Source organism: Drosophila santomea, chromosome 4 (assembly GCF_016746245.2).
Source record: "Drosophila santomea strain STO CAGO 1482 chromosome 4, Prin_Dsan_1.1, whole genome shotgun sequence".
NCBI lineage: Eukaryota > Metazoa > Arthropoda > Insecta > Diptera > Drosophilidae > Drosophila > Drosophila santomea.
Window position 1 is genome coordinate 979,344 of NC_053020.2, and position 17,991 is coordinate 997,334.

The window sequence follows — 17,991 nt, forward strand, 5'->3', positions numbered from 1 at the left end:
ATTTTTAGTCGGAAGCAGGTTTAAGGATTGTTTAAGAGATTCGTGAGATTTGTTTATAAAAGCCCTTCCCCACCTGAAAGTATTTATTACTATATGATTAGTATCAGTTGCCAGTTGCGGGAATGTATTCATATATTCACATGTAATGTATATTACATTGTGTGTATGTAGATATATATACTAACAATAATTTAAGTGTCTTATGTGTGAGTATATAAGGTTATCATAATGTAATACTTAACAAATTCATACATATGCAAATTTTACATATATTTAAGATCATAGGAATGATTATTTTCGGCAAAAAAAAATTAAATGAAACACATTTTTGTAGGTGACACCAATACAAAAATGAAAAAATATCAAAACATTTTTCAAAAGTGTGGGCGTGGCAGTTTTGGGCGGTTTGTGGGCGTTAGAGTGGGCGTGGCAGCATGATTCGACAAACTTGCGCTGCGTCTATGTCCCTGGAGTCTGTATGCTTAATCTCAACTTTCTAGCTTTTGTAGTTCCTGAGATCTCGACGTTCATACGGACAGACAGACGGACAGACGGACAGACGGACAGACGGACAGACGGACGGACAGACGGACATGGCCAAATCGACTCGGCTATTGATCCTGATCAAGAATATATATACTTTATATGGTCGGAAACGCTTCCTTCTGCCTGTTACATACTTTTCAACGAATCTAGTATACCCTTTTACTCTACGAGTAACGGGTATAAAAAGTAATAGCAAAAATTGTCAACATTTTCTTCGTATAGAAATAGACAAAAAAAATAATCAAATATATAAAAAACTCCAAACATTTCTTAAAAGTTTAAGAGTTTGTGCATCCAGAAAATTCAAATCAAAACAAGAGAGAACGCTATAGTCGAGTTCCCCGACTATCTGATACCCGTTACTCAGCTAGTAGAAGTGCAGGTTTGTGGGCGTTAGAGTGGGCGTGGCAAAAAGTTTTTTGGCAAATCGATAGAAATTTAGACGACTAATACAAAAATGAAAAAATATCTAAACATTTTTCAAAAGTGTGGGCGTGGCAGCTTTGGGCGGTTTGTGGGCGTTAGAGTGGGCGTGGCAAAACGGTTTTTGGCAAATTGATAGAAATTTACAAGACCAATACAAAAATGAAAAAATATCAAAACATTTTTCAAAAGTGTGGGCGTGGCAGTATTGGGCGGTTTGTGGGCGTTAGAGTGGGCGTGGCAACATGAATCGACAAACTTGCGCTGCGTCTATGTCTCTGGAGTCTGTATGCCCAATCTAAACTTTCTAGCTTTTGTAGTTCCTGAGATCTCAGCGTTCATACGGACGGACAGACAGACAGACGGACAGACGGACAGACAGACGGACGGACAGACGGACATGGCCAGATCGACTCGACTATTGATCCTGATCAAGAATATATATACTTTATATGGTCGGAAACGCTTCCTTCTGCCTGTTACATACTTTTCAACGAATCTAGTATACCCTTTTACTCTACGAGTAACGGGTATAAAAAGTCGAGATCCGCTGGGCTCAGCGTACTCAGTGGGTTCAATCATTCTTATGAGAAGAACCCTTCTTGATTTCGACGATCTTAATGTCGATATTTTTAGTCGGAAGCAGGTTTAAGGATTGTTTAAGAGATTCGTGAGATTTGTTTATAAAAGCCCTTCCCCACCTGAAAGTATTTATTACTATATGATTAGTATCAGTTGCCAGTTGCGGGAATGTATTCATATATTCACATGTAATGTATATTACATTGTGTGTATGTAGATATATATACTAACAATAATTTAAGTGTCTTATGTGTGAGTATATAAGGTTATCATAATGTAATACTTAACAAATTCATACATATGCAAATTTTACATATATTTAAGATCATAGGAATGATTATTTTCGGCAAAAAAAAATTAAATGAAACACATTTTTGTAGGTGGCGGAGGTTTGAAGAAGATCAATCCCCTTTATAAAGGGGATTTTTATTTTGGATTGGTAATTGTGATTGAGATCGGATATTTTCAAAAACGAGATCGGCTCTTTTTGATACTGAGATCTGTTCTTCTCGATACCAAGATCGGTTCTTCTCGAAACAGAGGTTATTAAATTTATAAATGTTTTCGTTTGATTATACATACATATGTCATGCCATTTCCTATCGGTATACTTAAAATATGTTGCATTCAAACGCTCATAAACCGCCCAAAATTGTCACGCCCAAACTTTTAAACAAATTTTAATTATTTTTTTCAATTTCTACCGATATTCCAGCAAATGGTAGTCGAAGAACTTAGAGAGTGGCTGCTATTCTCTAGTTATAGTATGTAACATGCAGAAGGAAGGGTTTCCGACCATATAAAGTTTATATATTTTTGATCACGATCAATAGCCGAGTCGATCTGGCTATGTCCGTCTGTCCGTTTGTATGAACGTCGGGATCTCAAGAACTATAAAATGTAGAAAGTTGAGTTGAGATGCAGAGTCCAAAAACATAGACGAAGCGCAAATTTGTTGCCACGCCCACTCTACCGACCGCACCAAAACTGTCACGCCCACACTTTTGAAAAATGTTTTGATATTTTTTCTTTTTTTTATTAGTCTGTTAAAAGTCTATTAATTTCAAAGAATTTTTTTGCCACGCCCACAAACAGCCCAAAGCTCCCACGCCCACACTTTTGCAAAATATTTTTAAATTTTTTTTGTTTGTTTGTAAATTTTTATTTATTTGCAGAAAAACATTTTGCCACGCCCACTCATACGCCCCCAACCACCAAAAACTATCAGTGTTGAAATTCTCCTTTGTACTTCCACTAGCTGAGTAACGGGTATCAAATAGTCGGTAAACTCGACTATAGCGTTCTCTCTTGTTTTTTAATTAAACCTTCTTAGCAAGCCTACATGCCGATTTGCAATCTAGAACCTGAACAGTCTTTATGATTCGAGCCTCGAACCCAACAAAAGGCAAAAAGTTATGCGTTTGTCCGGACGACAGAAAACCAAAGCAATTACAATTTTGAAGTACAGACTTACGTGAAGAGTCTTCGTTTGGTACTTTAAAAGAATGCTTAGTTTACGAGTACGTTCAGCTATAGATTGAGTTCTTTTTTCGACCTTATATGGGTATTCCTGGCTCCATAAGGCGGACATAATGGATGGCGCTTTACTGTGTAACTGCTCATAAACAAAATGTTAAACAGTCACTCAGCACAAACGAAATATATCTACGCCGAGGCCTAGCGTAGGTATACATGCACATTTTAGGCAGACTCAAAGTATTGGTCGAATACCAAAATACCTGGTACTCGAAAATTTTGAAAATATTCTTGCTCGGGCAGAAAACAATATTTCGACTGGAATTAAAAAGGCTGAATTTCACCCATCCTGAGATATCTTTAAAAGTAAGGTAATTAAGGTTAAAACAAACAAGGGAGAATGCTATAGTCGAGTTCCCGGACTATTCGATACCCGTCATTAGCTAGTGAAAGTGCAAGGGAGATATTTCCACACTGACAGTTTTTGGCGGTTTGTGGGCGTTAGAGTGGGCGTGGCAAAGTTTTTTGGCAACTCGACAAAAAATTAGGAGACTACGAAAAATATGAAAAAAAAAAAAACCAAAATATTGTTCACAAGTGTGGCCCCGCCCTTTTGGGCGGTTTTTGGGCGTGCAATATGAATCGACAAACTTGCGCTGCGTCTATGTCACTGAAGTCTGCATGCTGAATCTAAACTTTCTATCTTTTATATTTCTTAAGATCTCGACGTTCATTCGGACAAACAGACAGACGGACGGACGGAGAGACGGACATAGGCAGATCGACTCGGCTGTTACTCCTGATCAAGAATATATTTACTTTATATGGTCGGAAACGCTTCCTTCTGCCTGTTACATACTTTTCGACGAATCTAGTATAACTTTTACTCTACGAGTAACGGGTATAACAATACAAGTTCTACCGTGTAAGTACGATAGCTTATATTTCAACTAATGCGGGCATAAACTTCTGCGTTTCTACTTTTACTCATTTTTTGCCCGCATTTAAGCATTAAAATAAGATTAGCCCCCAAAACAAACCATAGCTGATTACACAAGTCGACTCTTTCAAAAGTCTGCGGTCATGGGAACATGTGTACATACATTATACAACCTATCAATTAAACCTTATTTTATGTCAGTGGCCTATTTCTCAGAAAACCGTATTACTGACATTTTAAGAATATATTTAAACTAGTTATCAAAAACCTGGACGTTTTATGGGTATACGAGATTTGTTGAAAAGTTCGTAACAGCTAGAAGGAGAAGATTTCGATATTAAGTATTTATATTCCTTATATAGAAAACTATCCGGCCACTTTAACGTTTACATTCCGCTCAAAACTAGCATGCGTACACTTTTAAATTTTTGTTTTCATATTTTTTTTATAAAAATTAAAAAACTCTCACGGCTACGCTTTTGAAATTCGTATGTATGTTTCAACAACATTTTAAGGACTTCAACGCTCGCAAATTACAAAACCTAAAAATTGCCTTGGTATATACATATATGATATACATATGATGTCAGAGACGCTAGTCACTCCCTACTTTTAAAAAATGTTTTTGTTGTTTCTTGCTGTATAATTTCGTTCTTCAATTTATATCAATATGTCAAAATAATTTAATCAACACCTATAGCAGCGCCTATAAAGCTATAATCGGTTAGACGCACATACTTTAAAAACAAAAGAGAACGCTATAGTCGAGTTCCCCGACTATCTGATACCCGTTACTCAGCTAGTGGAAGGGAGAGTGAGAGTCTTAAACACAGTTTTTGGCGGTTTGTAGGCGTTATAGTGGGCGTGGCAAAAAGTTTGTTGGCAAATCGATAGAAATTTACAAGACCAATACAAAAATGAAAAAATATGAAAACATTTTACAAAAGTGTGGGCGTGGCAGTTTTGGGCGGTTTGTGGGCGTTAGAGTGGGCGTGGCTACATGAATCGACAAACTTGCGCTGCGTCTATGTCTCTGGAGTCTGTATGCTTAATCTCAACTTTTTAGCTTTTGTAGTTCCTGAGATCACAGCCTTCATACGGACGGACAGACGGACATGGCCAAATCGACTCGGCTATTGATCCTGATCAAGAATATATATACTTTATATGGTCGGAAACGCTTCCTTCTGCCTGTTACATACTTTTCAACGAATCTAGTATACCCTTTTACTCTACGAGTAACGGGTATAACTACTATCTGATACCCGTTACTCAGCTAGTAGAAGTGCGAAGGAGAAATTTCAACACTAACAGTTTTCGGCGGATTGGGGCCGTTTGAGTGGGCGAGACAAAAAAATTGTTGACAAATCGAGAGAACAAGAGAGAACGCTATAGTCGAGTTCCCCGACTATCTGATACCCGTTACTCAGCTAGTGGAAGTGCAAAGGAGAGTCTTCAACACTGACAGTTTTTGGCGGTTTGTGGGCGTAAGAGTGGGCGTGGCAAAAAGTTTTATGGCAAATTGATAGAAATTTACAAGACTATTACAAAAATGAAAAAAATATCAAAACATTTTTCAAAAGTGTGGGCGTGGCAGCTTTGGCCGTTTTGTGAGCGTTAGAGTGGGCGTGGCAAAAAGTTTTTTGGCAAATCGATAGAAACTTACAAAACCAATAAAAAAATAAAAAAATATTCAAACATTTTTCAAAAGTGTGGGCGTGGCAGTTTTGGGCGGTTTGTGGGCGTGGCAAAAAGTTTTTTTGCAAATCGATTTACTTTTGAGCATTCCTCCATTCACCATTACATCGGTTAAAATCATTAAAATGTACAGGACTAATAAAAATATGAAGAAATATCACAATATTTTCAAAAGTGTTCAAAAGATGTAGTACTTCAAAGGTATCGAAGCGTGCCAAAAAGATTTTTTTGCAAATCGATAGAAATTCACAAGACTAACAAAAAATGGAAAAATATCAAAACATTTTTCAAATGTGTAGGCGTGACAGTTTTGGGCGTTAGATGTCTATGTCTCTGGAGTTTATAGCTTTTATCTAGCTTTTATAGTTCCAGAGATTTCGACGTTGATACGGACGAAGAGACGGACATGGCCAGATCTACTCGACTATTGATTCTGATCAAGAATGTATATACTTTATATGGTCAGAAACGCTTCCTTCTGCCTGTTACATACTTTTTAAGGAAACTAGAATACCCTTTTACTCTACGTGTAACGTTTATAATAATCGGAGCGAAAGTTAAAAGCAGTATAACTTACGTTGCACTTACTTTAGTTGAATGACGGGTATTTAATAGTCGAGAAACTCGACTACAACTTATTGTATATATTAGGTTAAGTTAGGTTTTGCTTGAAAATAATTAAAAAGTATAAAAAACAAACTTACATTGAGCTGCATGATTATTTTGTTGTATGCCCAATGCCATCGTTGCCGAGCTGTGATTTCCGGTTGACGTATTACATGCATGTGTCCACCCACGACTTCTTCAGTTTCTCCCCTCAAGAGTGGTTTTTTTTTTTGCGAGATTAGTTTACTGAAGTCATTTAGATCAGAAAGGTGATCGTTTAAGTTTTCATCTTCTTCGTCTACGTCTGGACACACTTTAGCTGCGCTAAGGCGTGTAAGATTTTTTGTTGATTCACCAATAACGGTATCATGCTTTTGAAGGGAATTGTTTGTCGGTGTAAAGGAGTCACTCTTCTTGCTGACTGAAGCAAACGAATTCTCTCCGTTTACGTCCACCTTTGTATTTGAGCCATCGATAGGACCAACGCTACCACTGGAGCTTTCCTCTATGTAATTGCCACTATCGTCATCGCTTTGATAGTTGTCGTACATTAGGTCATCGTCTTGTCCTACGTCAATGAAGTCTAATGATGGTGGTTGTCTGTTTGATAGCATACTTTTAGACTGCTTTAGATATTTCTTGTTTTTTGGCTGATTCTGTTGCTCTTGCTCCCTTTGCTGCTCAAGATACTTATATTCATCCTCCTCGTTAAAGTAATCCTCTCGATAGTCATAGCCATTATTGACTTGTTCATAAAAACCGTTTGGCTGCATCGATGGTGTCGTTTGCTGAAGATCCATATAGTAATCTTCCTGCTCACCATAAATGCGATAGCTAGGTACTTTTTCTGTTAATGGACTTTCGTCTAATTCATCTAATTCTGATTCATCGTCATATACCTCCGTTGGCGTCTGCTTAATTAGCAATGCCGATTTACCATTAACAGTAGGCAGTTTTTTGCCGGTGGCTAGCGGAACAGTCGGGAGTATTTTTGTACCAGATACCACCATGCCATCTTTAGACTGGCTTTCATTGCCATTCGAATGGTAATCGGCGTATTCCCTATCATCTGCATATGTACTAAATTCATGCATTTTCATATTACTATTATCATAAACATCGCCAGTATTTCCGTAATTGCCTGACAGAGACTCTACATTAATACTTTGATATACGCAGTCGATATTCGATGAATCGAATTCAACTGAACCTAAATCTCTTTTAATCTCATTAGGTGAGGATACAACGTACAAAAGTTCCTTTTTCATTGTCGGTACCATTGTTGGCTTTTGTGCCACGACTGATGCCACAGAGGATGCACCTTGATTGACAGCTTGCGTCGCAGATTGCACTGCTGCAGCGGCTTTTCCTAAGATTGATCCAAACATGCCAACAGATGTAGTACTTGCTTTCTTCGTCGTAGGATCATGGCAATGCACTGGTTTATTTTTTATATATGCTTGTTCTATGCCACATTTTGGTGCTTTCTGGGTCTTATCATACGTGTAAGCACTGTCGACCTGCTCTTTGCCTGTAACTTGATACTCATACAAATTTTCTATCAAACCAAAATCCGATTCACTTTTGAGCATTCTTTCATTCACCATTACTTCGGTTAAAATCATCTCATCATAGCTATTATCGTAATTGTCAGAATCATTTCTTACTAAGGTTGAACTAATTTCTCCCACTTCATCATAATAAGAATTCGACTTGTTGGGAACTGTAGCCGCATATAAATTTTCTTCGCCATTTTTTTGAGTGCACGATGGAGATGTCGTAGGCAAATTATCACTAGAAATATTTTCAGCTGAAATCATTAAGGTAGGAGTTGTTTCTGTTCCTGTTTGTTTGATAGTGGTGGAACTTGAACTAGTGAGCAATTCACCGACACTTGGTACAATCTTTGATGCTATGTTAAAGCTTAGTCCTCTTTTGGAACTGGTATTTGATTGAGTAACTTCAACTGTTGAACTGACACCGCTAAAAACGCCGTCCAGCCCTCCTTTTAAGCCCTTTGAAATGCCGTCAAGAACACTAGTTGCTGCAGATGCTACTACACTTGATTTTTGGTGTGCTAGAGATGGCTTATAATAACCGCATTGTCCTGAGCTCAAATTCTGATTCATGTCTATTGTATCTACGGTCTTATCAAAACTGAATTCAATTGAAGTCTCATCGTTTGGGAAATTGTATAAACCATCTTCTTCGGCAACATGGTCAACAAATGCCGTCAGCTCTTTTATGTCAACATTAAAGCTATCGTAAAAGGTATCATCAAACTCTACAGCATTGCTCTCTATTGATTCCGCTCCTGACAATAATTTTGAGTAATTCAATGGGTCGTCTACTGAATTTACTAAGGTAGTAATTTGCGCTGTATCTACGGCTTCAACATTCGATGGACTTTCCAGCTTTTCGACAATTTGATATTCTCTATTCTCAATTAAGAGGCTAGGCACAACACATGGATCAAATGATTCACTGGAAAATGGTACACTACTTTTAATTGTTACATCCACCTTGTTGTCAAAATTTAAATTATCGGCGTTGGTAAGATTATTAGTGATGAAATTAATAGAATCACTCTGAGTAACAGGATCATTTTCGGAAAGACCCATAATTGGTTGCGGCAATTCTGGTAACTCAAATTGTTTCATGTAATCCGCGTAAGATAGAATTGTAGCTATTGATGGGGGTGACTTTAAGACTGACGGCGACGGTGAAGCGTTTTGGCTTGTTGATACTGGTACCGTTTCAGAATTATTGACGTTAGCAGTTGTTGTGAACGCACTGTCGGGAGGAGAACTTTTCTTTGAAATTAAATTATCGGATGTGACATTAGAATAAATGAAGACAGGAGGAGTGGAACATTTCATTGGTGTCATTAATAATTCGGCCTGATACGCGCCAGCATTGGCTTTCACTGAAATATTTAAACTAGATTCAACGCCTAAGGGTTGAATATTGTTAGAATATGAAGAGGATTCGTCATCTGATGTTCTAGTTAATGGCATTTTAGTCAATTTACTCATGAGCTGCTCCCCATTTTCGCTGTAGGAAAGAGTTGTGGTGGAAGTGCTGGCAGCATTTGTGATACGATTATTTTTTTCTCCGCAAAAATTTATTATATCTAATGTATAAGGCTTTAGATACTCAGATATGTTAAATAAGGCTGATTCGGAACCGCTATATGCGTCGGCTGATTTTTCACTGTCTGGAATCGGTGCGATGACAGAGTCATCTACGCTTGGCTCAATATCGGCTCGGGCTGTCTCGATTTCAGGTAAGTGACATGTTAGTGACTCTTTTTGAATAATGTTGCTTGGAAGCTCCATAGGTGTTGATTGTATTGGCGATGATGGGGTCCATGATGGCAAGGATTCTGCTGCAACAGCCTTATCCAAAAATACTTTACTTGGTTCTTTACTATCATAGGAATAAAGAAGGTTTTTATGACTGGCACCAATAAAAGCTGTTCCTGTCAGATATGAGATGGTTTCTATTTCTTTTGATATTGTGGTTGTTGGCGTTGGAGAAGATGCCAATTTCTGGTCCAACGAATCAAATGTTAATGCATCTGGGGCAGGAAAGGTCGTCCAATTTGAAGTGAGGCTTGAATGATCTTTAGTCTGGGATAATGATTTTGGCAGCTTAGGCAGCTGCTTTGGGCGATGATTTTTCTCTGGTAAGGGATCTGAAGTATATAATGATGAACTTAATTCATCGGTGGTGATTGGATGACGAGATGATTTGTACAGTGGCGTTGGTAAAACCTTTGGCAATTTTCTAGTCTTTGATATTGTAGTCACAGCAGCAGATGGGAAACTTGTGACGCTACCAGTGTCACCTGTATTGACAAATACACCACAAGGTTCAGCTGCCAAACATCTGTCTAAGTCTCTCGCAGCGGCATTGGTACTGATGGTGCTTCCTATCAGAGGGTCTGTTTGGATTTCAGTAGATTTCTTAGATTGCTTTGAGTGTACTGGGACTCTAATCTCACCAGATGCTATCACAGAAGCTGTTGTCATCGCCATCATTAACGAAATCTTCCTCTGCTTTTGCAGCTTTAGTTGTTCATTATTGCTCGGCGGAGTGTCGCTGTATGTTGAAAGATTGTCGGTATTGTTACAACATTCTTGGTAATAATTGTAATCTAACGGCAACATGGAAGTGTATGGCCTTGGCATTTTTTCGTAAACCTCATATGTACTACCTCCAGAGCCCATCGCAATAGTTTGATCCATGCCGAAGCCGCATCCATCCCGTTGAGCCGCGTCTGCATTAAATCCAATTATATCTTGACCTAAATAAAAGCTAGACCGCGCTGATTGCGGTAAAACCCGCAATGGTGCCGCTGACACAGCATTGTCTAGGAATGTTGACGAGTAGGCACAACCAGCATATCCATTGAGATTATTGCCAAGGATATTCTGGTAGTCACTAGGCGAAAGACGACCGTCGAAGTCGTGTGCCTTGGCCATGCAGACACCATAGCTGTGTTCCTTTTTCATGCACATACCTTCTTTTTTAAGCTTTATATCCATTTGAGGTGCACATGCGTTTGATGGCCCGCTTACATTTTTATTGTTTGGCAGGCTAGGCAATAATTTCGATGAGGTACATTTTAAATTTTCATTTTCATATCCATATTGATCTGGAACAAATGAAGCGTTTTCGTTCCAATTGTCAACAGAATCCTCTTCCGGATCACACTGGATATCACCTACATAGCATTCTAAATAGTCGTAGTCATAACTATTGTTGCTTTTGTCTACGGTTGTAGGTACTGTATCACTGTTCAGATGGCATAAACGACTGTATTCTTCTGGTCCTTGATTTCTTAAAGCATATGGCTCACTAAAATATTCCCTGTTAGTCTGTGTTTCGTAAGAATTGTGACTGTAAGATATTCGGCCGGTGTCAGAGGATAAGGCACCGTTTTGGGTGTTATGAAAGTAATCATGCCTTGCGTAGTGCTGCAAAGTAAAATATGTTTATTATAACAAACTTTCAGTGATCCAAATATCTACCGTCATGTTTTACGGTGAAATTTTCCCGCACTGTTATCTGTAAATTTTATCGTCTACGTGATATTCCTTAAAAGTAATGCAGTAATGCTGTGACATTGTAGCGTTGGCCGAACATCAACAAACAGCTAAAAATAGCTTAAAATATATTGAAAAATATATGGATTAATCACATTCTTAATACATATAGGTTAAAAATTAAAGATTAAATTTTCCATTTTATATGGACTTTTTATCCTAATTTTGCAAAAGGCTTCTTCCATTCATTTTCAAATTAAAACAAAACATAGAAACATGAACTAAGAACTAAGTTAAAGGACGAATTGGTATTATTTACAAAACATCCGTGGAATCGTATCCACAAACTACGAATTGAATAAACTACTACATCAACACAAAAGACCTCTTAACTTACATTTGAATGTGTGCATTAAAACGAACTAAGAAAAAACATAGCGTGTGCATGAATGTAAGTGTAAATTATTATAAATTGATGTTAAGAACAATGGATGTTTTCCAGCTCTGTTTAAACTTTTCGTTATGCCAATAGATTTAGCCATAAAGCAATTGCAGATACTGAGAATAGCGGACAGGACCGAAGATGTTTTATTCGACTAAATATTTTAAAAAACATAATGTATATATGTATATACGTTTCCTACAGCCAACAAAAGTTATGAAAAACAGAAAAAATCCAAATTGCTTTTGACATTTTTTTTAAGTAACGAGGTATAATTCCGCAGTGTCAAAACAAAAAATTTAAACAAAGGGGTAAGATTATTAATGTTGTGAAGATATACATACATATGTATATCTATGTATGTATGTATGGTTTAGGCTGACCGATATTTTTAAAAGACCTTGGCACAATATGTAAGCATATTACAGATTTCAACGCACCTTTATCGTCATTGCGTATTCCTCACACACGTTAAATATAAGATTTTTATATGTTTTTACCACAATTTGTAAACATTTTTAGAAGCATAATTTTATGCTGAAGAACAAATAATACTTTTTTCCCAGCAAAAATTTGGTGGTTGATAGGTTCGTAATCAATTTATTTTGCTTTGTTTATTCGCAGGATTTTCATTAAATATAGCATTGGTGCACCACTGTAATGTCAAAATTTATTAAAGCTAAATTTTCGTTACATATTTAAAACCGCAATATTTTAAACTACTCAAATTTTTTACTATAATCACTTAAAACGCATCTAATTTAGTTCACAGTAAATGAAAAATGGTTATTTTGTATTGTATAATTCCAGTTCCCTAAAAATTACTGAGCATGCGCGAATCAAAGAGAGGATAACACAACAAGGGAACCCTTTCCCGCGGTGAAATATGTTGTACCAGATCATATTATTGTATTATAAAATAAATATTTAAAAATATGTTTTTTACAGTTGTTTAAAGGTTTGATTTGTAAGATTCTCTTAAATCTTTATTATTCCAGGTTTAGTTCTTTTATTGTGCAAACAGCTTCTCAATCATCAGATAAGGACTGTGCGAGACTTTGCATCCCCAATTTGCTAATTCAGTTAACCACATTACACATGGATGCGGTATTAAGTGAAAGCAGCGGTTCTACACTATGTTAGGGATCAGGTAAGGCCTGTGTAAGACAGAAATAATTTGTATTTACTCCTTAGCTGTTTAATAAAATCGTGCAGTACATTTTATTTATTAATAATCCAAAGCAAATAAGCGTTGCGCAACAGTTGACAGAAATTTAAAAAATATGTCCCCCACAATAACCTCTTGGCTTTGTAACAAGGTTAGCAATTATTTTACTCAACACTTATGAATCGAAAAAACCATTATCAAAGGTCCCCCATAAAAAAAACAAAAGATTTATTAATTTCACTTCCGAGTGAAAACTAAAACTATATGGTACGGATTAGGTTATTTCTGATATTTGATTAAAATATGTAAGTATTACTTCGAAATTAATTGTCCAATAGCTGTCAGGGAACTTATTGTGATCTTTCGTGTATAAAATTCACTCGTTCTATAGTTTTATTGACTAGAAATCCATAGGCATTGAAAATCATTTAGCTGTGTAAAGTTTCAAGTTTGGCAAGAATGTACAAATCTAGTATATCCTTTTACTTTATGAGTAACGGTTATGATTTTTAAAAACAATTAATTTTCCTGGGTGGAATACCACGAATGCCAAAACTCGTAACCCTGAGTCGACTGATACGTTAGAAATTTCTAGATGGACCATAAGCACCCGCAATTGGCGGTGTTTGTATTAACGGGACGACATACGAACGTATGCAAATACTTTCAGGATCCCTTATCCTGAGGGATAAAACGGCATTTGCAAAATCAAGGGTGTGTTGTATTTCTTCCGCAAACTAGCTTAAATTCGCGACTTAATTTAGGTATGGTGGTACGACTAGGACGATGGCTCATAATATTTAGGGAACTATGTATAAACAACGTAAAATAAGACTAAATTATCTATAAATTTTAGTTAATTTAGTGGCAGCAAGACAAAACGGAATGGACCAGCCGTTTGCGACCATTTGTATTTATAAAAATAAATAGTAAACATTGACATGGAACAATTTGTATACATTTCTCAATATGTTTAATATAATGCTAAGCTACTTACAGTGGCTCACAGCTTATTTCAACCAGCGTCTATCTGAAACTTCAACGGTCTGTAAAAGCTGAACAAAAAATGTTATCAACAAAATTTAAACGCTACATATTTCTTGTATGTTTCAAGATATTATTTACTAACTTATTTTATTTTTAATTATTTTGTTAGTATTTTTTAAAGAATTAATAATGAAAATGCACCTCAAAACAATGCCACAGCTTATTTCAACCAGCTGCTTTAAAGCTTTGCAATTTTTGTTACTTCGCAAATTAGCGGTTTTTTTGGTCTATGCCCTTGCCCTATTATTTTCTATGCAGGCAAGATTGATTTTGGACAATTCTCTGCCAAAGATCGTGATAAAAAAAATCGTTTGGCAATATGGGTCCACGTACAACTTTAGAACAGCGGGAGCTTGTATTAAAACATTTTAAAAATTGACATTCGCGCAGGAAAATTGCAGAAATGGTTTCTCTTAGTAATTCTACAGTCCAAAGCATCATTTATAGTTTCGTCCCAGAAAATAGAACGCACGACAAGTGAAGGAATGCTCCCAAAAAAACTTTTAATCAGACGGACGAGCGCCATATCGTCCGGAAAATACAGGAAAATCTCATATTATCGGCTCCAAAAATTGCCAACGAAATAGAAGCAGAGTTAGGAAAGTCTTGCCACCCGAAAACAAGTCGGCGTGTGCTCCGTGAGCATTATTTAAATGGTAGAATTGCACGGAAGAAACCATTCATAAGTGCAAAAAACATTAAGGCACGTTAAAAGTTTGCTAAAGAGCATTTAAAAATGGATTCAGCTTTTTGAAGTTAAATTTATTGGATAGTGCAGAAAAACTGGGCCTACGGGACAATTTTCGATTTTATCAAGACAATGACCCAAAACATAAGTCTGGCATTGTGCAAAACTGGCTAGTTTGGAATTGTCCCCATGTGGTGTAACCCCCAGCACAGTCGCCAGACATGAATGTTACAGAGAATTTGTGGGAAATTTTGGATACAAACGTTCGGAAACGCCAAATTTCCAATAAATCTGACCTAAAAGTAGCTTTAGTAGAGGAATGGGCTAAAATCACCCCACAACTCACCCACAAATTAGTGAATTCGATGCCGAAAAGGCTTAAAATGGTGGTTAACAACAAAGGAGGTCACACAAAATATTAAAAAAATTTAATACTTTTAAGCATAAGAAAATATAACATTAGTAACTAACTGGTTGAAATAAGCTGTGGCATTGTTTTGAGGTGCATTTTCATTATTAATTCTTTAAAAAATACTACCAAAATAATTAAAAATAAAATAAGTTAGTAAATAATATCTTGAAACATACAAGAAATATGTTGCGTTTAAATTTTGTTGATAACATTTTTTGTTTAGCTTTTACAGACCGTTGAAGTTTCAGATAGACGCTGGTTGAAATAAGCTGTGAGCCACTGTAATTAGAATTTCTGTGATACAATTATAACAAATAATCCAAACCACATTTTGCAGTAAAACTTATTTTACGTCAAATGAATTTTTTTTAATACTTAATTAAGAAAAAAGTCGCGTAACGCAGCTAGTACGAGTACTAGCATAAAAAATTAAGACATTTTTCAAAAGAGTGGGCGTTACAATTTGGTGCGGACGTTTAAATGGACACTGCGGGTTTTTTTTTAAACAAGCATGCAATTTGCATACTTAGTAATTACAGTTGGGAACACAATAATAGCACCACCATAACGTAATTTATTCGTAACGTTACGAAATACCTATTTTTCGCATAATGCTAGATATTTTCCCCATCCAAAAATCCTGCAAATCAAAAAATCATCCAAAATTTTTTGAATTGTCAATACCTTTTTTATTTTTGGAGCTTCAAGGTGTAAAATAGCACCCACCACCAGCGATTTTTTCTAATATTGAATTCTTTTCGGAGGTTTCTTTTGGTGAAAGGCACATGGTTATATAACTTAAAATTTGTATACCCGTTACTCGTAGAGTAAAAGGAAGCGTTTCCGACCATATAAAGTATATATATTTTTGATCAGGATCTGGATATGTCCGTCTGTCCGTATGAACGTCGAGATCTCAGGAACTATAAAAGCTAGTAAGTTGAGATTAAGCATGCAGACTTCAGAGACATATACGCAGTCCAAGTTTGTTGCCCATGTTGCCACGCCCACTCTAACGCCCAAGACTGCCACGCCCACACTTAAAAAATTTTTTTTGATATTTTTTGCCCTGTTTTTTTAGTCTTGTAAATATCTCTCGATTTGCCATAAAACTTTTTGCCACGCCCACTCTAACGCCTGCAAACCGCCATAAACTGTCAGTGCTTAAAATTCTCCTTCGCACTTCCACTAGCTGATAGTCGGGGAACTCGATTAAAGCGTTCTCTCTTGTTAATCCAACATTATTTTTGAGATGTACATACATTAAAGTTTTTAAAATAGGACGAGGAAAGCATTGATAACCAAAGCATCAGATAACCGTGACATGATCAAAAAATCAATTTCTGAAGGAAATATTGGTCGAATCCTTTAATTCTCGAACAAAATGCTACGTAACGCAATCCCGTACGAGAATCCCAAAACACGTGGGAGAAAACAATCATTGGGCACCCATCTCTTTAAAAGGATAGTGCGCGAGCGCAAAAAGGATTTAAAGCTGCTACCGAACTGAAAAAAGGATTTCAACTTTTTATTGTCAGATGAGAGCAAGGTTGTTAGGTTGGTGGCAATGGATCTTGATCATATGTAAGGCGCCCTAAGAACACCGAGTATAAGCCAAATTACACAGTAGAAGCAATTAAACATGTAGGATCCAGTATAATGGTATGGGCTTGTTTTTCGTACTATGTAGTTGGGGCAATACATTCGATAAAAACCATCCTGGATCCACATGTGTTTGTGAATATTTTGGTGACTGTGAAGCTACCCTTTGCCGAATACTATCAACAAGACTGTAAACCCGAGTAAACCAGCAGGAAAGCCAAGGATTATTTTCAAAAAAAATCTGTTTCTGTTTTGGAGTGGCCTGCAAAGTCCGCAGGCCGTAATCCTATCAAAAACCCTTGCAGGTTGTAGCTTCAAAGACCACTAACAACGAATAGCTTTGGACTATAATTAAGGAGTCCTGGATCAAAATGTCCGTAAAACGTTGCCAGGACCTGGTTGATTCTATGCCAAAACGTTGCGCTCCTGTTATTGGTAATAAGGGATACACTACCAAATATTAAATTAGTGGGATGTGTGTAGTTTTAATACACAAACATTTGAATTCACATTAGTGAATTTGTTACTATCAAGTTTAAAATTGAACATTTAAGCATTTTTCATGAAGTGCTATTTTATTTTTCGCCTAATTTTGTCGTTCTTAACAAAGTTCCTCATTTAAGATAAGTATAAATAAAACAATTGTAGTTCTTTTACATTTCCTAAAAAGTGAATTGTTTAACCTTTCTAAAAACGTATTTCAGTTCCTTTTAAACCCTAAATTGTAGGTAGGAGACTTATTCAAAGTTTTACTGGGCAAGTGGTGCAATTTTATTATTCGCAGCTGTATTTTCTAACTATAAAGCCAAGATCACAGGATTTATACGGACAGATCAACTTGACTAGTGATCCTGATCAAGAATGTTTTTATGGTCGAAACAATTCCTAGCTGTCTTTTATTTGTAGCAATAACACAAATAATAATAACCTTTCTGCAGTTCATATCTGGGCGTTGTCCTCCACAATTGGACAACATCTGGTGCGATTCTAGGCTTCAGCTGTTACTGTCTTCGTCATGATGCTCTTGATTTTCAACCGACGCTGCCATTGTTTCTAACGACGCACTGTCCGTGCTGACTTCGATCCGCCGTTTTGATACATGAGCTCCAGCTATAGTTGAAATGGATTCCGGTTGTACATCAGTGGCCACTATACAATTACTTTCTGCTTTAACTGCATGTCCTCGCTCCTCTCCCATTCGTATTACCCGCATTTGTGTATTATGTTGTTTGCGCCTTTTTCAATCACGCACTTTATTTCGGGGAATTTGGCATCTCGTATTTCGACAGATATGTATATGTTTCGATAAA

At 36.7% G+C, this 17,991-nt stretch overlaps 1 protein-coding gene and 1 long non-coding RNA gene across 9 annotated transcripts in view; one reads left to right on the top strand and one right to left on the bottom strand.

The window, feature by feature from the left end:
* Positions 1–12,822, bottom strand: part of LOC120454919 (protein unc-13 homolog B) — a 44,280-nt gene extending 31,458 nt beyond the window's left edge. For 2 of the 7 annotated variants that reach the window (XM_039640662.2, XM_039640660.2), the window contains exons 1-4: positions 12,205–12,506; positions 11,308–11,442; positions 10,797–11,253; positions 6,370–10,553 (exon numbers count right to left, since the gene is read on the bottom strand). In XM_039640662.2, coding sequence (XP_039496596.1) covers positions 6,370–10,553; positions 10,797–11,253; positions 11,308–11,313 — 4,647 coding nt within the window. In that variant the 5' untranslated portion in view covers positions 11,314–11,442; positions 12,205–12,506. Of the gene's footprint in view, positions 1–6,369; positions 11,254–11,307; positions 11,443–12,204; positions 12,508–12,710 lie in introns of those variants that run through there. The other 5 variants (XM_039640657.2, XM_039640655.2, XM_039640659.2 and 2 more) reach the window with 4 other exon arrangements.
* LOC122756535 lies at positions 11,628–12,700 on the top strand. 2 transcript variants are annotated; one of them, XR_006356519.1, is made up of 2 exons: positions 11,628–11,773; positions 12,575–12,700. It is a non-coding gene; the product is annotated as an uncharacterized LOC122756535 (long non-coding RNA). The 2 variants fall into 2 exon arrangements; XR_006356518.1 differs by lacking the exon at positions 11,628–11,773 and adding an exon at positions 11,788–12,075.
* Positions 12,823–17,991: the final 5,169 nt, after the last annotated feature.